Genomic DNA, 22,000 nt, shown 5'->3' with positions numbered 1-22,000 from the left:
CGCCGCGTGGCGACGGCGTCATTGCCCGCACAGTGATCGCCAAGCGCCGATCCGGTTACGGAGCCGCCGTCGGGGAGGCCAAGGTCAAGAAGGAAGCGCTCGTGTTTGTACAACGCAGACGCACAGACGCGCAGACACGCAAGCACAAATAAACACGCGCCGTCGCACAGACGCGCGCACACACAATCACCAGCTCACAGTCACACCGGAAGACTGCTTGGGCAGGTGCTGTTAGCGAGTCCCTATTGTAGCTGGTAAGGAACGTGGATTAGTAGTGTGCTCAGCACCACCTTTGTCTCTCCAGCTGTTGTTTAGGCACAGAAGACGTGTGATCATTTAAGGCCCGAAGGCATCTGGGAGAGGCCCAGCAAACATTCAAATGCCACATCCCACTGATATTATCCGTGGCCAGTAATCAAACCAAGTTCAGCGTGGTGAGTAGGGTCAGTGTGGTGCACGAGCCACTATGCCACCACCTTACCCTGTATGCAAAACACACAGATCCCCCATATAGCCTTCAAACGACTCTTGGGGCAAGTGCTGTTAGCAAGCACCTATGAAAGCCGGCAAGGAACACGAATTGGTGGGTGGGCCAGCACCACGCCGGTATGCGCGCGCAGACACACAGCCTCGCATGCACTGGATTATCCAGGCCACACGAGAAAAGAATATTCGTGTTAAATAAAACATGGGCGAATTACAGGTGCGAGTTATTCATGACCTGCAGTGTGTCCCGGGCCACAATGTTTCCTGTAGCGGGATGGCAAGATATTTCCACGCAGCCCAGCGCAATATTTTCCCTCTCAAACAAGCAAATCGCATTCATCAGCCATTATCTGTCTACTGCTGGATGAAGGAAAACCCAAGCCGTCACACCATATCTCACTGTCTTGCGATAGGATATAATTTCCAAACGAGCTATGATAAAATCTGGAAAAAGACGACATCAGCAGCATAATTTAAATAATAAAGATTGACTGAAAGAATAATGTGCAAATATCGAGAAGTGTAGATTTCACTTGAATCTTAAACATCTTACAAGCATGAATAATTGCCACGTTTAACCTTTAACAATTTATAATTAATTCATATCGTCTGACTTTGAGCCATCGTTGTCTATGCTAATAATGACCAAACACAAAGAATTAGATAGAAACCTGAATACATAAAACACACGTGTGTTTTAGCAGAGTACACGCACATTACACTCTGTATACGGCAATCGTACAGATCCCCCCTGAAGCCAAAACAGATTATTTGGGCACGTGCTGTTAGCGAGCACGAGGGCCAACATTCTACACGGCGGGGATCTGTGACGAGTACCATGCCCGACTGCCTTTGTCTCCCGAGTGTTACACTAATTACTCTTTTGAGGCGGAGCTGAACAGGGAGAGGCTCAGGACAGGTTCAGATATTGTTGGGGTAAGTGCTGTTCGTGAGCACATATTATGACCTGTATGGCAGGACCTTAATAACTTGGGCCACTGGTTTGGGAGTGCTAATCACTATGCTTTCACTCCCCACCAAACACACAAAGATCCCTGTGTAGTCTGAACAGACTGTTGGAGCAAGTGCTGCTAGCGAGCACCTATGAAGGCCGACATGGCACACGAAGGGCTGGGTGGCCAGCACCATGCCCGTTCGCCTTTGTCTCCCCAGCGGCCATGTTTACACACCACACCAGGTAATCATTTGAGGCTGAGTCGACCTTAGGGAGGCCACAGAACCGGTTCAGATAATCGCCACCGATGTTGGCAGGTTCATAGCGCAGCGCGCTAACCGCTACACTACCGTTTCCCAAATACAAGCACATCCACACGTACGTTCACACACACAACCACACGTCAATAAAGCCCTGGGACCGGGTCCGACTCCGGTTGCGCTGGGTTAAACGCGGCGTCGCGGTGACACCGAGTCACCTCGCGGGGGAGGAGGGGGCACCGCCGGGGGCCGCCAGGAGAGAAACGCTGGGGCGTGACGACCGGCACAGACGTCGCACTTTATCGCGCGCCGCAGCCCCGCCAGCGTGCAGCACGACGCCCTGGCATACGCACAATGGCCTAATGAACTTGGGAGCTGGGCTGCCGGGGACGATGACGGGCGCCGGCGGAGGGGATACAGCGAGCGAGCGAGCGAGGGGAACAGTGGGGGAGGAGCTGGGGGAGTTCTGTTGGAGGGGATGAGAGGGGAGGGAGCGGCGATGTGCGCAGAGCTTTTTGTCAAAACAAATTTTAAAAAGGAGAATTCGTTTTTTGACCCGTCAGGCACGCCCGCCCACCCTCCCTCTGCCCGCCGAGTTTGCGTAACGAGGTGGGATGGGCCGCGTGCGGTGGTTGCCAATGCGACACGCGCCGGCCCTGTTAGCAGTGGGGCCCCTCGCCGCGGCCCGCATTGCACCGCATACGCCGCCGCGTTTCTGCCACCGCGGCGGCATCCCTCGTCCGCCGGGGACCGGTTTTGTTTTAATCCCAGGGCCGTTTTGTCGGAGCCAAGCAGAGGGGAAAAAAAAAATAATCCCGCGCGGCAATCGCGTGCGCCACTTTGCATCCGCCGAGCCGATTTTGGCACCATCAGTAACCGGAAATTTTAATCACAATAACGCTCTTTAATTTTGCCGGATAGTGTTTGTGAAATCAGTGGCTCCGTGCACCATTATATGGTGGCCTAATGCAAAAATCACTGATATAACAAGTCTGTTTAATTAAAACACACAATTTCACGGCGTAACAATCATTGGCGATGCACTACAGACCTCGGTGCACTAAGAAATTTCAAGATGGTCGATGACGTGTCCTCCCATGGACGATAGTTTGCATCGTTACTGCGGTTGCGCGCTGCCGCACTCGGGTGAGCCGGGCTACGATTTTTGGTTCAATTTCCAACCAACAGTCATCCAATCAGTGAGCCACATGACCTCACATTGTGTGCGTGATTGTGTGCGTGACTGTGTGCGCATCTACCTGTCCAGCGGAAAATTTGCACTCTTGTAAACCAGACTCATACTGGTCTCTTGTCCATCTAAGCAGCAGAGAACCCTTGGCTACACGGATCTGTACGCCATTGTGGATTCCGTGCGGTGGTGGTGGTGGTGGTGCGTGCGTGCGGCTTGTGCCGGGCGATTTCTCACCAGGCCTTGCTCATGGCTGCCGTTCTCCGTGCCAGGCCGCTGCTGCTGTGGCGATGTCGACACGGCCGAGGACAGAGACCCCGAGCCCCGGCTCCGTGACTCAGACGCTCGTCCGACCGCAGCCTCGCTCGTCCCTCCTGCGGCCGTCACAAGTCCAAACGAACGAAGCGTCCATCTCACGTGGTGCGACGGGGCGGGCAAGCAGAGCGAACGCGGGGAAGAAAGCGATGCCCTGGCCGGCACCGGTTTCTAGCCCGGCAATGCCACATGGGAGGGTACGGCCTGAATCCGCGTCTGGCCTCCTGGCCTCGTGATCGACTGCACCAATGACTTGATCCAGAGTTGTGAGGGTCGCCACATATTAGAGGTGGATATTCATAATTGTATTACATTTTTCAGGGTGTGATTACTTAAAATCGTGGGGAAATTCGGGTGTGGGAATCCAACCCACGTTGGTTGGATGCGAGAGCTGAGACACAGCGGGGGACTGCAGGTAAACGCTCCCTCTCTCCCTTCTGGCATGGGAAATTTAGAAATCACGTTTGAGCATTCGCCACCCCGTAGAGCACACACAGCAAATCCATGCCTCAAAAAGCACGACACACCACGGCAGCGGCACTCTCGAAGCATCACAATGACCGCGCCGGCGTCTTCACGCGAAGTGAACGCAGACAAACGGCGGTTAGCTCTGGTCAGTATGCGCGGCGTTGCAACCGAGGCTTTAGGTTGATTGGTGGAAAGCTACGAATGATTCGCGTTTGACAATTTCATCATTGAGGAGAAAGGCCAAATGAGAGGTTAAGTGTTCAACACTACTAATCGGTGTGTGTGTGTAGCCATCTTAAACATCTGGCTCATACCTGGCTCAATGTGGGCCTTACCTAGGTGATACAACTGCCTGCATTGAATAAAACAAAGGATGAGAAAGAAGAAAAAATGCGGATGGGATTTTTTTTGTTCGCGACTTTCTCCACAACGTGTTCCCACGGTAAAACTGGTACGAGCAAGGCTGAGGAGGCTAAGTTATTCCGCTCGTCTTTAGCTTCCAGCAGCTTTGGCAGTAGCTCAAATTGGAACTCCTGGCCGAAATATTGTCGGATGTTTTCCCGGTTTAAACCCACAAAACGTACAGTCCAAAGGGACCGCAGCGAGCGATGTGCCAACCCCCCCGCCCCCCCGCTCACGAACAGGCACCTCGTGTTGCAGCAACGCGTGCGTGCGTTGTGTCGCAGAGTTATGCCACCGTTTTCACCAGCTTGTGCCGACCTATAGAGTCATCCTGCCCTGCCAAGGCGCCTCACTGCTGGCTGACTGAACATTAGGCATTTTACAGCGAACGCCAAAGATCCAAGGCTACCTTTCCCACTCCAACAAGCCGGGAGAAAGGTACGGTGAAAACCAAGGCAAACACCTCCGAGTGTAAACAATTTGGCACTCTACGTCCCTAAAAACGGGCGAGCCGGTGTCGTGAGTGTGCGAAACAAGGTCGCCCTCACCGCCACCTTCCCCCATGCACCGCCCCCGCGCGCGGTGCTCTACGCGGCACTCACGACGGCCGAACCGGCGTCGGCACCGAATTGAAAGACGAGAGCGAGCGGGAGAGAGGAAAGCGAGGGTAGAATAGTAGACACGTGACAATCACTTCGACTCGTTGCATGCGTTCCGTAGCTCCAGCGGGCGCCCTGCTGGTTGTCAACGGAGTCGCCGGGCGCCTTTCATCCCCCCCCCCCCATGCCCTCACCGCTGTTGCTCCTTTTCTTCCGTTATTTCTCCTGTTTGCCCTTATTGTTTGCCCAGCTGCTTATGATGCTTTGGTGTCCCTGTAGGCAATTTTAGATCCGAGGCTATTGAGTGCTCAACAAAAGGTAAGGACTTAACAGCTGTAAAATCGATTCTTACACTCATGATACGCCCATCGAATGATGCGTGCAAAAATGTACTATTTTCATTGACAATACTAAACGTGTGATTTGCGGGGGCGTGGAACGATTGCTTCGACTCATGACACGTGCATCAAATGCCGAGATTATGCGAGTGAAAATCGACTACAATTTATGGAAAGTATTTGCGAATTATATACAATTATTTATTATTAAGCCTACCCGGGAAAGTCTCAGGCTCTTTTTCAGGAGGTTTCTGTCATTTTCTAATACTGTCTGCGGAATCAAATGTTGACCTCGAATCATGACAACCCAACGAGTCGTGGAGGGGGTAAATCGGTCGCACATCGGTGGCATTGCTATCCAGCGAGCGTGCAGGGGGTGCAGCTGTCATGGGGGAGGCTCGTGAAGGACGCTGCTACAGGTCAGTTGGAGGCAGTCGCTCGACAACAACAACAGAAAGCAGAGGAGCGATGCCCACAGAGGAGCGACACTCACAGCTGGTGCATTGGCCAGTCATCTCAGTCGGTCAACCCTTGGCACCTGGGTCTGACCCGTGACCTCCTGTCAGCAAGCCTTCGACACTACACGTGGCCTCAAAGTGTACCTGGCTTGGCACAGGCGCCGTGGTGAAGTCACCGTCTCTTAGTGGCGAATGGTGGGTATTGGTATTGGCTGTCATGAGGCTCACAGGCTGGGGGGGGCGTAGTTGCCAGAGTACTGGGGGGGTGGGTGGGGGGGGCACGCGCCAGGAGCCCACGCCCAAGTAAATAAGTGGCACGGCTTTTCAACGCTCGCCGGCTGATCAGAGCAATTGGAGAGCACGAACCCAAGCGGCTCGGCTCGGATGGAGCTGCCCCGGGGGTGCCGCTCATTGGTGGGAGGAGGCGGCGGTTCCGCCGCCCGCTTGCGCCCCTCCGCAGCGCGGCTGTTCAATGTCAGAGCCTCCGGGGACAGCGGCGCGGAGCTGGGGAGGATTACGGACGTTGACCTTGCGCCTTCGTTTAACCTGCCTCTTTCACTCGCACTTTTGTTTACCTGCCTTCGTTCACCTGCCTCGCTCACCCGCACACGCAGGACCGAGTGCGAAACCGTTGCCGTGCTCGTGAAAGGCACGCATTTGGGCTTGGAGCTAACAAATAACAAACGAACGAATTTGAATTCGGTGCCGAGGGTCAGCCATTCACAGTAGGCGATAGGCGGAGAGAGCACGGCCAACTCTAACGAACACGGTGCAAATGTGAAAAGAAGTTTTCAACAGAGTTCACTTGAACAAATTAAGTACGAGATCTCGAGCCATCGAATGCAAGAGCTCGAAAAGCTGGGCCCTGTGTTTTAGAAATCGCCCGGGTCAGCATGCACGGCTCCGTGCCCGACAGTGCGTGACGAGGCTCGCACCATCAGGACAGCGCCGCAACCACGCCACGCCCCGAGTGCGAGCATTGCGGCTAAAGTGTAGTTGCCACGCAACCAATGGCGCGCTGTCTTTGAACACCACTTATCCCATTTATTCATCTTCCACTGCAGCCCGTTTAGAGGACAGGCATTTATTACGAGGACATTTATTGGTCAAATCATCTGTGCTTCTTCTTGACCGGGCCACTGTCCGACACTTTGGAGTGACACACTAATAATGCTTTGGCTGTGTAGCTGATGCCTCAAGGCATCTTTCAACTCTATCAGATAACCAGATTCGTCCAAGGTTTACAATTTAAGTACTGTTTTTGTTGCCACTGCTGAGATTCCTCGCAAGTCATCCTCCGTGCGCACGGTCAGCGAGGGCGATCAGACCCTCGAGAGTCACGTGACCATTCGAAACCAGGCTCTTGGAAAGGGTGGCGTCTGAGAATTCAACGTGTTAGTGACTTCAGATTGAAACGAGGCCCAGGAGAAACTGCAGAGGGCTGGGAGCGAGACCCCAAAGTACGTGCCCAGTGTAAAATAGGCCGCGAGGAAACCGACTGTGGAAATTGTTCCGATTTGTGGGGGGGCAGGGGTTGAGAGACTGAGGGCATATCCATTCATGAGTATAATTGCAGCCCGAGGATGGAGGGGAGCGCCCGACATGTCGGATCGTGCTCCGCGTCGTTGTAAATTGCACGGCCCTCACGCGGAGCACCTCGCCGGCTGCCCAGGTGCCGCCACCGCCATCACCGCTACATCCCAATTGGACAAATCCCGTAATGACAGCGGGCCCAGACGACGCCGAGCTCTCGCCCTCATGCCCACCGCCTCCCCCAAAAGCTGCAATTTAACCCCCGCCCCGCGACTGCCGCTTCAGACATTTTAGCAGGGAGCTCACGCCCTTTCGATGCCCTCCGGCCGCAGCGAGCTCGCCGGCGCGTGGCGGCGACACGAGTCGTGGAGAAACAGCGCATGCCAAACGACAGCAGAGTCACACCGCGGCATGCCAGCATTCTCTTGGGTTACGCATTCGTTTGGCAGTTTTACCGGAGGCGGCAAGGGCACCGGGAGGACTAGAGAGCAGCTCCATCATATAGGCCAGCGCCCGGGCGTCATCGCCGTCCAAGTCGCCCTCCTCTGCAAGGAACAGCACCGGGTTCCTCACGGCAGCCACGCCACTCTGCGACGCCGGCGACCGGCACCGTTTGCCGCCAACGGAGGAGACCGGGTGCCGTCTAACGTCACCTCCGCGCCATGCTTCCGCCTCCTACCAACACCTTTGCCTCCTTCACATGCCGCGTGCGCGGACGTGAAGGCTGCTGGCGCCGTGCCGTCACAACGGCTTAATCCGGAGCTCGGAAACTTGGCACGCCGCTGAATGCGCGCGCCAAGTCGAGCTCAAAAATCGCGCGCGCGCACGCGCGCGGCAACGGGGGGCGTTCGCGGCGTTGCGCCGGCAGCCAAGCCAGGGGCCTCGGGATTTTAATAAAGCACCGCTCCGAGTGTTGTTACCACGGCACTGCAGGCCACGCTTAAGGCATCATCGCCATCCGCGGGCGAGCGGCCCACTGTCCGGCGCGATACGTTCCGCACCCCGGAACGTGCACGTTTAGACTTGCGCCGCGCCAGCGTCTCGCTATGATTCCGTGCGCCTTGGAGGGGCGGGCGGGCGTCAGCAGCTGGCTATAAGCGAGCGACGAAACTAAAAATAGTCAACCGAGGTACTAGCCAGGGTTCGCTAACGAATCCAATTACAGCACGGGCAAATTTCATGAATCTAAGTGGAAAAACTACATTTCACATCTTTCTTACAAAGTGAACAACAACATTGAGCTCAACAAGGCGGGCAACACGAGCCGGCACAGTGCGGCGTCTCCCAGTGTCCACACGCTCCGTTAATTCCCTGCCGAGTGCACGCAGGCGCAAGGGGACACCACGTCGTGATGCAAATGGATAAATATGCTTTGTAGGGGCTCGCCAAGTGCTCACAAAGCTATTTTAAATGACATTTTCTTAGGCAGACGCTAACAATTAAAATTTAGGTGCCAATGGCCACAGTGAAATTTCCACAATTCAGGGCAATAACTTCAGAGATTGACGTTCGCTTGACGCAGATTTCATCGCTCGTTATTATCGTTGTTTACCAACGAGGCCATTAACATTTTGGAGACGTGGATGACACATGTGGAGGGATTGCTGGCCGGTGGCTCCCAATGGCCAACTTGTTCACTGCCCTGAGCCAAAGGCTGCAATTCCACATTTCTAGTGCAGGAGCCAGTTAATCCATAAAACGCCCATTTTACTTTCAAGCATCTATAGAACTCAACTTATAAAATATTATGAAACTGATGGGTGACGAGCTACTTGGCTCCCACTCGTCAGAGCTGGTCTATGAACCACATGAACAACAGTGCTCCTAATCTCTCCAGATCTCAGAAGCCAAACAGGACTGAGCTTGGTTAACTACTTTGACGGGAGACTGCCGGGGAACAGTCGGTGTTGTGCTGGGGCAGCATGGCGGTGGAGGGTTTTGTCTAAATACTCGCATTTCAAACATTAGTAGAAAGGGCATTGTGATCATGATTGGGTTGGAGCAGTGGCAATGCGACAAACGCACTGCACTATGAATCTGGGAACACAAGTTTGATTACCGGCCACAGCTAACATCAGGGGCAAACAATATCCGAACCGGCCCTGGGTCCTTCCCCTTCAATCCGTACGACTAACCAGCGTGAAGTACGGTTTACAACCCTCCACGCTCCTGACATGTCATTGAAGGCCTTCAACCAGCAGTGGCTTAGCGAAGCTCTGTGAAGTCGCTCTGACCGCGCCGACTCTCTAACGACGCGTCTGCGATCCCTCCGTAAGTCCATGTGCACCAACGACCACATCCCTCGCCGCTCACCCGAGACCGGCGAACGGCGAGAGACGGAGTGCGCCGACTCACCCGAGACGGTCCTGGACCTCGTCATGGACGACGACGACGACTTGACCCCGATGCGCGCCTCCGCGATCAACTGACGGGCGCGCTCGCGCAACTGCCGCTGCCGCTCCTCGTCCGTCTGGGGGGGTTAGTGGGGGGCGACAAGAAGAGACCCCAACGGTGAGCTCCCGCCACGCTCCCGCCACGCTCCCGCCACGCTCCCGCCACGCTCCCGCCACGCTCCCGCCACGCTCCCGCCACGCTCCCGCCACGCTCCCGCCACGCTCCCGCCACGCTCCCGCCACGCTCCCGCCACGCTCCCGCCACGCTCCCGCCACGCTCCCGCCACGCTCCCGCCACGCTCCCGCCACGCTCCCGCCACGCTCCCGCCACGCTCCCGCCACGCTCCCGCCACGCTCCCGCCACGCTCCCGCCACGCTCCCGCCACGCTCCCGCCACGCTCCCGCCACGCTCCCGCCACGCTCCCGCCACGCTCCCGCCACGCTCCCGCCACGCTCCCGCCACGCTCCCGCCACGCTCCCGCCACGCTCCCGCCACGCTCCCGCCACGCTCCCGCCACGCTCCCGCCACGCTCCCGCCACGCTCCCGCCACGCTCCCGCCACGCTCCCGCCACGCTCCCGCCACGCTCCCGCCACGCTCCCGCCACGCTCCCGCCACGCTCCCGCCACGCTCCCGCCACGCTCCCGCCACGCTCCCGCCACGCTCCCGCCTCGCTCCCGCCACGCTCCCGCCACGCTCCCGCCACGCTCCCGCCACGCTCTTGCCGCTGTACAAAACCAGATGAGATTTTATCATGTTACAAAAGTGTTCATAGTCTTCATGTTCCCTGCAACTATATCAAACACAACGGTCAGTAATGTTATAACAATTTAATGAAAATATTTGTTTATGACCATAAGTAACGTTTTCGGAAAGCATATTGGCGGCCACATTTGTGGCTCAAAATTGGTGATGGAACCAGCAGATGTTCCCCACTTAACAAATTAAACTGCAGGATTCAAGCCCATGTGTGGTCGCGCATTGCCCCACCGGCTCAAAATGTGGCATCTGTAGGTATGAAATGTCCACAAGTACACCATCACACCAAAGTGGACCCCTTATAAAAAAGAGACATCTGCTTTCAATTGGCTCTTTCCTGATCATAAACAAAGTTCATCCATCTACCAACAAATTGCCGACTTGACATCTGCACCACGCAAGCCCTCCCCCACCGCGCCCCGCAACTGCAGCTCGGAGACACTCGCGGGCTCGCTCGCCCCACGCGCTTCACGTGGCGTCAAACAACTCGCGGACGAACATCGGCGGCTGAAGAAGTGAACTTCGCAAGCCAGAGTCGAACCTAGGAAGGCGGCAGAGACTTTAAAGTTGCCGAGTCTCTTAAAAACACAAATCCTTTTCCCCCAGCCTGTTTCCTAATCCACCGGTTCTGACAACAGAAGTTTAGGATCCTGTGGGAGGATGAGGGTTAGGGGTGCGGGTGAGCAGGCAAAGGGGGAGTTCAGTGGAAGAGACTGGGTGAGGATTTAAGGTGGGGTGGGGTGGGGTGGGCGGGGTGTAGGAGGGCGTCAAAGGAATCGCTGAAGCTCAGACTTCTTCAATGGGTGCAACGCTACATCACGGGACCCACAACCACCTCTTGTTCTTATATTCATTATTTTATCGTTATATATTCTTCTCTCTTGCTTATCTTTTTATAGCTGCCTTGTGTATGTGTGTGTGTGTTTCTAGTTCTAGGAATGCAAGCAGGGGGTCCCGAGGAGTCCGGCCATGGGAAGCAGGGCCACAAATAACAGCAGGCCCACCAGGGGTCAAAGGTGACTTATCCACCACAAAATAGAAGAGGCTTAGCAGTTGTCAGGACTTTCTTAAAAACACAGCCCCGGCTGCCTAATCCAGAGGCATTATGTGTCGCTTCGGAATTATTTAATGTCATAATATTCCAGGAAAATGCGACGGGCAGCGCCGCGCCGCACCTGTTAAGATTACCCTTGCCGAGGGGGCAAGGGGGGCCATGCCAGAAAGTGGAAGTGGAGAGATAACAAAGCGTGGAAAGGAATAAACTAAACGGAATCACGGCACGGAGACGATGACCGCCACGAGTGGCGAGCAGCGCAGTCGCGTCCCCGACGACGACGTTCGACGTCCACCGCAGCAAAGCGAAGCGAAATTACGAGTAATTAAATTTGGATTCAAAAAGCGGCCGAATCCGTGGCCCATTATGCGAGGGTCAAGTATTGCTGGCGGAGCGACATTTCCCACAGAGGGAAGGAGTGCGCGGCGGGGGGGGGGAGGGGGTTGGGTTGGGGGTGGGTGGGTGGGTGGGGGGGGACGGGGGCACGAGGCCCTGGGCTGGGATTACCCATCTTCCTGGGAGACGGCTCACTAAGCCCCCCTGCCATGTGAGATTGTCCAGCCCCCTGCACCAGTCGCTAAAAGATTCACCGCACACGCACACGCGACGCACATGCGGGGCGCGTACGTTCAGTCGCACACGCGGTCGCGTGTATATGCATGGTCGAATACGTACGTGCACGCGTGCCTATGCGCGCCAAAGTCTGTGTGCGTGCAGGTGACTGCGAGGAGCCGCCCACTGTCATGCACCTGTTATAAAAATTGGCGTTTTATCTCCCAAAAGACATTGGCAAAAAATAGTAAATTTTTTCAAATATATTTTGCAACTACGCATGTATATCTTAATATTACAAAAAATAACGAAAACGATAACTATTTTTAAAATACAACATTTTTGCATGGCATGGGGAGGCCGTCATCCAGCAGTGGATTGATAAAAGGGCCGGTACACGTAGAGAGCGACATCGTGGGATTTACAAAGCTGGGCACCTTTGCACAGGAAGTGCTACTCCATCTGGGAAGAGCCGCCGGGTGGAACATCTGCAGGGGCTCTCAAGCGACGTGCCCTGCTTGTTTAGAAGAGGACACTAGGGGCTCTTCCAACACAGCGAGGGCCCCCCCCCGCCCACCAACCCCACCGGCCACCGCCCCCCCTCCCCCCGCCGACAATCGCTCCACGCACCCTGCAGGATAAACCGCCACGCAATAACGAGCGCCGAGTGATGGCCTCAATTTAAAATGGCTTTGCTGCTGCTACCGCTTGGTTGATCGGCGTGAACCGAAATAAGTAAAACCTTGGCGGCGAATACTTTCAAGTTCACATTTTTTCAAAGTCATTTCAGTTGAGTCATCAAAGCGTTACGCGACCGTCTCATCTCGCGCCAGTGCTACACATTGTGCTTAGCGCACGACTTTCTCTCCCTTGCTTCACTGCGCCGCCTCAAAAACAACGCTCATTTAGAACGCTCGCCATCCTCGCCGCTCTCCATCGCACCCCCACGAACCCTCTCCGCTCCCCCATCGCGCCAACACAACCCCACCCAGCACAGCCACTCGAATCAACATATGATTCACACAATGAGCTAATCCCCTTCTCTTTCGCGCCTCGCGCTCTCGCACGGCGGCGCGGTGGCCCGGCCTCGGATCCGGACCCGTGGGACCGCCATCGTGATCACAGGTTTCCTGCAAGCCCATTACGGTAGTCAAGGAGTTACATTTACAAAATGTCTCTATTCTTAGTTTTTGTTGTTTTCATGTTTCGATGGCGAGCCGGCTGGTGCTTTGGGCTGGATGGGAAATCATTGAAAATGAGAAATAAATTAAAAGAAGGGGTACAAGTGGAAACTCAAAGTGGAGGCTTGCGGTTGGTGGGTGGGGGTGGTGACGTGGTCACGCACGACGACACAAACCGAGTGCGACAGTCCGATTAGGTCCTTCCCCCGGCGGCTCGCGCTTTCATCTTCTTCACCGCCGCGCGCCCTGCGATTGTTCGTGGGCCCCAACGTGCCGGCCAGGGGGAGTGGGGTGGTGGTGGGGGGGGGGTAGCAAGACTGCGTCGTAGCTTTTCACGTTTTTTTCTTTTGGCGCAGGGCTACGGCGGCCAATGAACAAAAAAAGTTTACGCCATCGGCTCTAACGACCTGACGAATGAGGAGCCAGAGGTTGAAACGAGAACAGAGAAATGGGGGGGAAGATATGACGTTCCAACGATCGCGATTTGGTCTCGAGAAGCAAATCCTTCAGTGGGGGGGGGGGGGGGTTAACTGCTCTCATCGCCGCTCGCTTCAGGATTCTCCGACACGGTGCGAGATGCGCGCCTACGCGTGTCCCACCGTCACCTGCGCCGCCGGATGTCTGCCGCTGCGGCAGAGCATCTTCAAATGTTTCTAAGTAAATCAACATCGTCTTGCACTGTGTAAAAAAAAAAGCTGCACGCACACACACACACGCTGCTGCTGCTTCCGCCACCAAGTGGCTTGATGTAGAGCGTTTCATTTCACAAGATGCCAAGTCGAGGCTGCGCCTCAAAAAACGACAAATAAAAAATTAACAATAAAAAAAAGTTTCGCATTCCGAACCACACACACACACGTACGAGTAAAACAACAACCATGCCAAGTTACACGTGCCAACAAATTATCCAAAACTCATAACATGATTAAGTGTGCAAGGATTTTAATTTAATTCCAATTTTTGCAATTTTTCTGATTTTATTTTCTTATTTCACATTTTTGTTGTTGTTGTTGTTGCTGCAAGAGGCATCTCGGCCGTCCATCACGGAGCAGCACTTATCAACTCTGTGCATATGGACGTCACGGTCGGCCACCCCGACACGTCACAATCACAGCGCCCGCCCGCCCGCGCGCTCGCCCACTCCCCAATCAAGGCAATCGCAAAATGCTTTCAGGAACAGGTGGCGCGTGGCGAGGCGGCGCGAGACGATAATGGGCTCGATACGGCGAAATGGCCTCCCTGCTACAGGGGGGATACACAAACTCAATATGTTGCACACTTGCACACACATGCACGCGCTAGTGTGTGTGCGTGTGTGTGTGTAAGCGGATGTATGCGCGTGTGGGGAGCAGTGGTGAAGCGATTAGGGCACCGCGATACGATCCCGGCAGCCCGAGTTCGATTCCTCGCTCACGGGCAACACCAGTGACGATTATCCGAGCAGGTCCTCGGCCTCCCCTAGGTCCAGTCAGCCGAAAAGGAGCAAATGGTGAGATGTGTGAACATCGCCACGAGGGAGATAATGCCGGCCGGGCGTGGTGCTGGCCACCCACCGCCTCGTGAGCAGTGCTACTCACGAATAGCACTCGCCCCAAGCGTCTGTTATGGCTATACGGGGGATCTTTGTCTTTGTTTATGTGTGTATACATATGTGTGCATGTGCTAATGTAGGAGTGCGAACACTTGTACGTGCAAGAACATGTAGATACACACACACACACCTATGTACTGTATAATTAAATACTTAACTACACACACACAGGTTAGTAGGGTCGTGCCACTGCTCCCGACACACACACACGACCACACCGCGTGTGTAGTTGGCAAGAGGCCAGAGAGAAGATGAGTTGGGCCACAGGCTGGGCTCTGAGTGATGAGTATCTCTGGAAGTGGCAAAAGTTGGGCCTCCCTTGCCCTTACGAAGTGCATGCCTGTACACCGAGCGCCTGTACACGGAGCGCCTGTACACGGAGCATCGATTATAACATGAGAAAAGCGGATTCTGGAACGAACGTGCTTATGCTAGTGTTTATAGGAGTTTCAATGTCCAGGAACAAGAATAGTTCAGGTTAGAGGTCATAAGCACTTGGGTTTCCAGTCATAAGCACATGTCCGAAATCCATCAAGCCAAAAGCTACAGAGAATAAAGTGGCCATCGAGAGGCACTTTAGCCCACGCATGCGTAACAACACATTGTTTGGCAAACAATAGAGCCAAAGCAATTATAAAATTAAAAACCATCAATGCTCTCAAAATATCTCCGTACGACAGCCGAGCGCGCCAAGGCGTGCTGGAACACATGAGCGCGATAACGCGATGACCCCGCACGTGGGAATCAGTGGCCCACTGAAGACCGTGCAACGGGCTCTGTCGCACAGATGCCGTGAGAGCATCTCAACAGAAAGTGTGACACGCACGCGGTGTGCTCTTTGAAGGGCGCGAGGGAAGGTAAATGGCGCCACCAGCAGGGTGAAGTGAAATTGTTTTCCACACGTGGCGCCCGAGTGGAATTCGAGTCGAGTCGGCACCCAACCCGAGGGCTTCTCGACAAAGTCTCGGTCCAACGCCACAACACGACTCAGGCCTCCAACCCTGACTGCCGGTGCCCCCTGGCAATTTCTTCGACCACCGCGTGCTCAGTTTGTCAAATGTTGGGTTTCAGCCACCAGTGGCTAAGCCAGGTTCTTAAGTTCGATTAGTTGATGGTATCAGCCCAGTCACCAAAGCCCGGCGGGGATAATCATCATATTAAAATGTGATTTCTCACTTAAGTTGGCTACATTCCACCTCCGACAAGTTTATAAAATGTCAGCTTTGCCATGCGACGGGTATTTCTCCAGCAGCGCACGTTTGGAAAGTGCTCCCCTGGAGTGCGGATTAAGGGGGGGAGGTCGGTCACTCTTACTTTTATTCAGAATCGTTACTTATCCTGGAGGAATCCGACAAGCTATGAAGGTCTTTTTCACAAAAGTTCGATATCGCCCACCACGGGCCCTTCTCAAAACACGCAGGGCGATGATGTGCTGCTCGGCGAGGGCCTCCGAACGAACAATTTAGAGCGACTGCAATAAAACTGGGGAAGGGGACGGCAACCCGCGAATGGCTGTGCACAAGGGAGCTGCGCTCTCACCTCGGAGGGCTGTCGCTTGGCGGGCTGGAGGGCCGAACCCGGCGTGGCGAGCGAGCCGCCCCCCTTGCCCCCTCCCATCTTGAGTGCCGCGTCACGCCGGGCCTGCTCCAGCAGGAGTCGCGCTCGCTCCTTCAGCTCCTCCTGGCGGGTCAGAGCACGCTGCCCAACGCCACATACGTCGTTGTCGTCGTCATCGTCGCGGCCGACGGCGGTCATCACAATAACAAGTGCTACCACGTCCAATACCACTGCCCATCATCACGACCATCACCTACATGATCAAGTGCCACCAGTCACTGCAAAAATGCTTACCACCATCACCTCCACCATCGTCTTCATCATCATCATCACATTTGCCACTATAACAACGATAAGCAATCATCGCAATGATGAACGTCACCCACTACCATTAAGGATGAAAACTACTTTAGAAGGGAAACATCATTGCGTGCACCTCAACACCCTTTAGAATGTTGGGGCAAATGCTAATAGCGAGGACTTATGAAGGCTGGCACGGTGCTTGAGAGACTGGTGAGGCCAGCACCATTCAGCCAACCTTCATCTCCCTAGTTATGATGTTGGAACACCGTGCCAGTGGTACCTAGGGAAGGCCCAGGACTGGTTCAGATGTCACTTGCCACTGATGCCAGCCATGGCTGGGAATTGAACTCGGGTCAGTGCGCTAACCATGACACCTCAACACCCGCGCACACACACAAGCACAGGCATACATGCGGACACAAGCGGACACACGCGTACTCACCCACGCACACACACACACTGACGCACACACGCCCACGCTCGACCAGCCGCACCTTGTCGGTGGCGACGCCGCTGGTGCCCACGTCGGCGAGCGTGGCGGACTTGGTGAGCGGCACCGACCTCTGCACGGGACTGCTCGGAGCCTGGGAGCACACGACATTACCGTCGTGGTAGCACACACACGCGCACGTGGACACGCGCGTACAACAGACTGCTGGGGCAAGCGAGCACCTATGAATGCTGGCACGGCACACGAGGGGGTGGAGTGGCCATGACCACTCCCCCGTGCTGATGCTTTCTACACATCGACTAAGGAGAGGTGCAAGATTAGCCGTGACCGATGACCAAACCAAGGTCACCGGGTTCGCAGCACAGTGAATACTATAGCACCGCTCCCCATTTTCATGCATTTGTTCATTCTTTGGAGCACGTGCTCACACTTGGAAAGACAGAGACAAAAGTGCGTAAAAGGTAACACCTGATGACGGACGCTTGTGTTGCGCCCGAAACGTCGTGATTTATTTTATTTTATACCTACGTGACTTTACCGAAAGAACCAGAGCGTATAGGTAACACAAGGGCCTGGGTTAGGGAGCGCCTCATGCAAGCCGCTCGCCAACGGTGACCGGGAGAGCGGCTGCACCTTGTCGGCCTCCTTGTCGGAGCGCTGCGAGAGGCTGCGGTTGAGCTTCGTAGCCGGCGCGGTGCCGTCGCCATCCGAATCGCTGCGGTGCGCCAGGTCCGCGCGCTTCTTCTTCACCAGGTCGGCGTCGCGGCTGTGCGCGAAGGCGCTCGCCCGATGCGCGTGCCCCGAGGGCTTACGCGACAGTGCCGACGGGAGGCCCTGGGCCTCCGCCTCGGCCGAGGCTCTGTCCGCGGCCGGTCCCGGCGCCACCCCCGCGGGTCTCGTCTCCGGCTCGGACTCGCTGCCACTGCCGTGCCCGCCCAAGTCGCTGAAGTCGAAGCGCTCGACCGGGAGGAGCCGTTTCTTGTCCGTGCCGAGCGACAGCGGCGCCGCCGACGCAGCCGCCGAAGGCTCCCTGCGCGTGTCCGCCGTCGCCGCGCCCGGCTCCACCGTGGGTTTCTGCACGGGCACGGCAGCCGAGTCCCCGTCGCTCTTCCGACTTCTGTCGCCGAACCTCGGTCCGGTTTCTCCGACCTCGTCGCCAGGAAGCCTGCCGTTTTGCCGCGGCGAGCCGTCACCGGGGTCGACGGGTTCGCTGCCGATCTCCGGCGCTCCGGCCGGCGGGGCCGAGGAGGCGGCGCTGGAGGCAGCGTCGGCAATGGTCCCGTCGACGGCGGCGCCCGCCGTGCCGCCCTTCATCTCGGCGTAGAAGCTGCGCTGGGAGATGGCGGCGGCGGCATCGCTCTCGAAGCTGCCCACGGTGTAGGTGCTGCGGCTCGACGTGTCGCCCACGTGGAGCAGGCTCAGCTCCTCGCCCGTGAAGTGGGCGCGGATCTGGTACAGGTACGTCATGACCGTCAGCTTGTCCGGGATGGCGAGCAGCACCATGTCGGACGGCTCGAGGAGACGCGAGATGCCCAGGCCCGCGAAGCCTTCGTAGGCCTGCCCGGGAGTTCGCACACGCGCACGGCAGGCACGCGCAGTCATTCACTTGTGGATTTGTTCACTCGTTCTTTCATGCGTTGGCAGCTGGGCTGCCTTTGAAAGGCGTGGCAATAAAGACACGTGGGGTTAGGATGATGCTCGACAATCGCACGCACTCACAAGGGCTCTTGAAAGCCGATTCATCCCAATGAGTAATAATCCCGTCACTCACGCTTGACAGCACGCTCATTTACATATGTCACTATCTTGCAAAGCAGGGCATGCCAAAACAAAGCAGACTTTTACGGAGTAATATTATTCATTCTGCAATGAAACTGACAACTGTTGGAAAACGCCATAGAAATGTGGAATTTCCACCATTTCTACCTCTAGCTCAGCAGAGGTGAACACCCTCGCATGTTTTTTTTGCTCAAGGACAGCACGTGAATGACAATGCAGTGTTTTAGTTATGTAAAAGCCATTAATTATACCATTTTATGCATACATGTTTAAAAAATATTAATATTCACCTTTAATTATAAAACACACGCACAATTATCTCCGAGTCGTTACCTTCTTGTTGTTCTCTTTGATGTCTTGTGGGTTGAGGCCCTTGTAGTCGCTGTACAAAAAGGACAAAGAAACAGTGCCATTTGGCATGGCTTCCATCGACCGCAAAGCATCAGCAAAGATTGAACATAAGTGCAAAAAAATACATTTTGGACCAGGCCCACGCAGTACAAATGAGAATCCCTCGGTTAAACGGTGCAATGCCAACGCATTTGTCATTTTTTTGTTTTCACGGGTGCACAGCTGTTTCACACGGTGCCATTTGAAGTTGCGGAATACGGGGCAGCGATGATACCAAGCCCGGGTAGAAGGGACGACAGAGAGAGAGGGCAGTGCACAAAGGACAGCGCACCGCCGTGAACGTGGGACGGGAGAAAGGGCAAGACACGGTCAGTGTGCCGGGCAGAAGATATTCGTGACAAGGATCTCGGAAGGGCCGGAAGAGGGCAGGGCATAGTGCAGGAGGGGCAGCAGTAACATGGGGGATGGATGGGAGAAGTGGCAGGGAAGGGATACACATTAGGTGACGTGAGTGTCAGAGAGGAAACGCGCAAGGTTCAGCACTGACATGAGGTTGGGCCGGAAGTGATGCAGGATGGCACAGAAGGCCATGCCGTTGCGCCACGACGTGGTGAAGTTGGTGATCTTGACTCCGCGGTAGTCCCGCGTCACCTCCTTGCACCAGCTGAGCAGGGACTGGATGGAGTTCACCTTCTTGTCCAGCACGGGGCTCGGCGATGGGCTCAGCTGCACACACCGGGGTGCGCGGGGGGGCCACGGGGACAAACCGCGGGACCTTGAGGCGTCATCATCATCATCCATGCACACTCACGTGGCCTCACTCCAGGCACTCTTTTCCTTGAAATCAATACTCTCCCCTGAGGCCCTTGGGTTAATGATCTATTGTTATTAATGTACATTATGTTAATACAACATTAACTACAAACCTCAACCATCAATCCAAAGCCAAACAGGCTGTTAGGACAAATGTAGAACATTCTAGGCTTGTGACACTAGTTACTATGCTCATATAACTCATCACGACAACAAAACAAATACACAAATACGGTATCATCGTAACCAGTATAAATGCATCTCGCGACAACAAAGTTTGGTTCATCATCAAAAGTAAGCATGCAAGTTCAACTGAACATTCCCTCTAACAAGGGGAATCGACGGTGAACCTTAAACACCACACGGGGTGGGGGATTCCGTAACATCCACAGCCTCTCAGCTTCCCGAAGATCCTGAGAGTTTGGGACAGCGAGCGTTAGAGATGCTACATCAACAGTAGCCGCAGCAGCATCTCTCCTGACGCACGGCAAAATTCCTCGTGGTCACACGGAGACCATTTGCACCGGGTGTAAGGCAAGAGAAAAAAAAATCTCCATTTAAAAGAAATCCCCTCCTTTGAGATGGCAGAGGGGTTGTTGTGTTTTTTTTTTGCGGGCGGGCCAGAGGAGTCACATCCGTGGCCGACCCCACCGACACAACAACAGCGGACGAGAGCGCCTTGCCAAGCGTGCTTGGGCCAGGGGCGGGGGAGAAAGTGCCCCGAGTGGCCGTGCATGCTAATGCAGCGCTCGCTGCTCTCCTCCCACTTCCAGTGGGGCGGGTTGACCAACGACGGACAACCTCGCCAAGTCCAGCGCGAGCGGAACGTGTCCCTTGGGAGGGCAACGCGTGGATTCGAGTCGCTTGTTTCCACGTCGCACAGTTGGATTAATTTACATCGGTGTGTACAGCGGTACACGCACTCACAACCACTTCCTGCTCCACTAGACAAATTCAATCTCATATTTCAATCTCATATTTCCAAGGCAAAAAAGATGCCCCACTTGTCAGCCTGACTGGCCAAGCTTGCCTTTTCATATATTTACATAAAAGTTTATCTCCCATCGTTATTTTGCTTTTTTCCGAAAGGTTGCCACGACCCCTGCCGAAGAGGGTCACGGTAACCACGGTAACTAACCACGGTAACAGGGCGCTGCGCACTGTCGCCGGGCGTGCAATCGCCATCTCCAAGCACCGCCCTCGCGCCAACCGAGCACCAGGCCGGTGGTCCTGGCGCCATCGCCACGGCTCACGCGGTGGCGCAGGCGGCTCGCGAGGAGCCTGCGCCGCCACAAACAGACCACCTGTGCGCCGCCACGACCACCGACAACCTCGCCGGCAATCGTAGGAGCGCCGCCCACGGCACCGACGGTCTCCGAGCATCAACTCCACCCACGCGAGTATGACGTCAACAGACACGTCACCACCGACGTCATTTGGAGACCTAACGCCGCGGCAATGTGGAATTTCCACGGCGTAGCCAACGGAGACGAGCAACGCCTCGCGGCCATTTGAGCAAGGAGCCACTCTGGACTTGTGCACGAGCGGTTTGAGGCATTGTTTGATGGTGCGGGGACAAAAATAATAAAATCACAAACGGTTCTTTGTAAATAGCTGGCGCACAGGAAGTGCCACGGAGGCCTCAAGCAAACGTCTGGCGCGGCGGCGTACGCGGCGATGCATTAACTAAACCAACTCCCGCGGGGGTATTTATTTTTGTTTGCCAGGTCTTCAAAAGAGCACGAAACCGACCGTGCCAAACAGATGAACCAAAATTAAAGTCGCATAATAAGCGTTTAGACAGCGATATTTGCTTAGGAGCCATAGAAGCCACTCAGATTCATGGGAAGTTGAGCGTAGGTGTCCCTATCAAAACAACTCGGGACAACGGCCGCGGCAGTGACTGACAGCCGCCGCACACTGCGCTATTGACGCGTCGGGATCCAGGAACCGACGGCTCCGGTCCCCGGACAAAAGCGGGCGTAGTCTGGGGCAGGGCCAGGTAATGTGGGGCGGCTGGCAAAATCACACAGCGATGCGGAGCCCATGCCCCAAAAGGAATGCGGCTTTACAAGAGATGGGGGGGGGAGAGCGCGGGCCTAGGGGTCGACACGAAGCGTGGGGGGCAGGCACACGAACCTCCATGGGCCTGGGGCAGGGGGGGCCCACAGACACGGGGAGCCGAGTCCCACGCACCTCACTTCCACCGCGTGT

At 55.4% G+C, this 22,000-nt stretch overlaps 1 protein-coding gene across 1 annotated transcript in view; it reads right to left on the bottom strand.

Moving 5' to 3' along the window:
* The window catches only part of EHBP1 (EH domain binding protein 1), an 85,829-nt gene that overhangs the window by 24,385 nt on the left and 39,444 nt on the right, over window positions 1-22,000 (bottom strand). Inside the window, 7 exon segments of the mRNA XM_078596573.1 lie at window positions 3,128-3,264; window positions 9,359-9,473; window positions 16,072-16,230; window positions 16,887-16,976; window positions 17,477-18,400; window positions 18,956-19,004; window positions 19,521-19,699. Coding sequence (XP_078452699.1) covers window positions 3,128-3,264; window positions 9,359-9,473; window positions 16,072-16,230; window positions 16,887-16,976; window positions 17,477-18,400; window positions 18,956-19,004; window positions 19,521-19,699 — 1,653 coding nt within the window.

This window comes from Lampetra planeri, chromosome 7 (assembly GCF_965212315.1).
Source record: "Lampetra planeri chromosome 7, kcLamPlan1.2.h2, whole genome shotgun sequence".
NCBI lineage: Eukaryota > Metazoa > Chordata > Hyperoartia > Petromyzontiformes > Petromyzontidae > Lampetra > Lampetra planeri.
This window is presented reverse-complemented; position numbering and strand designations above follow the sequence as displayed.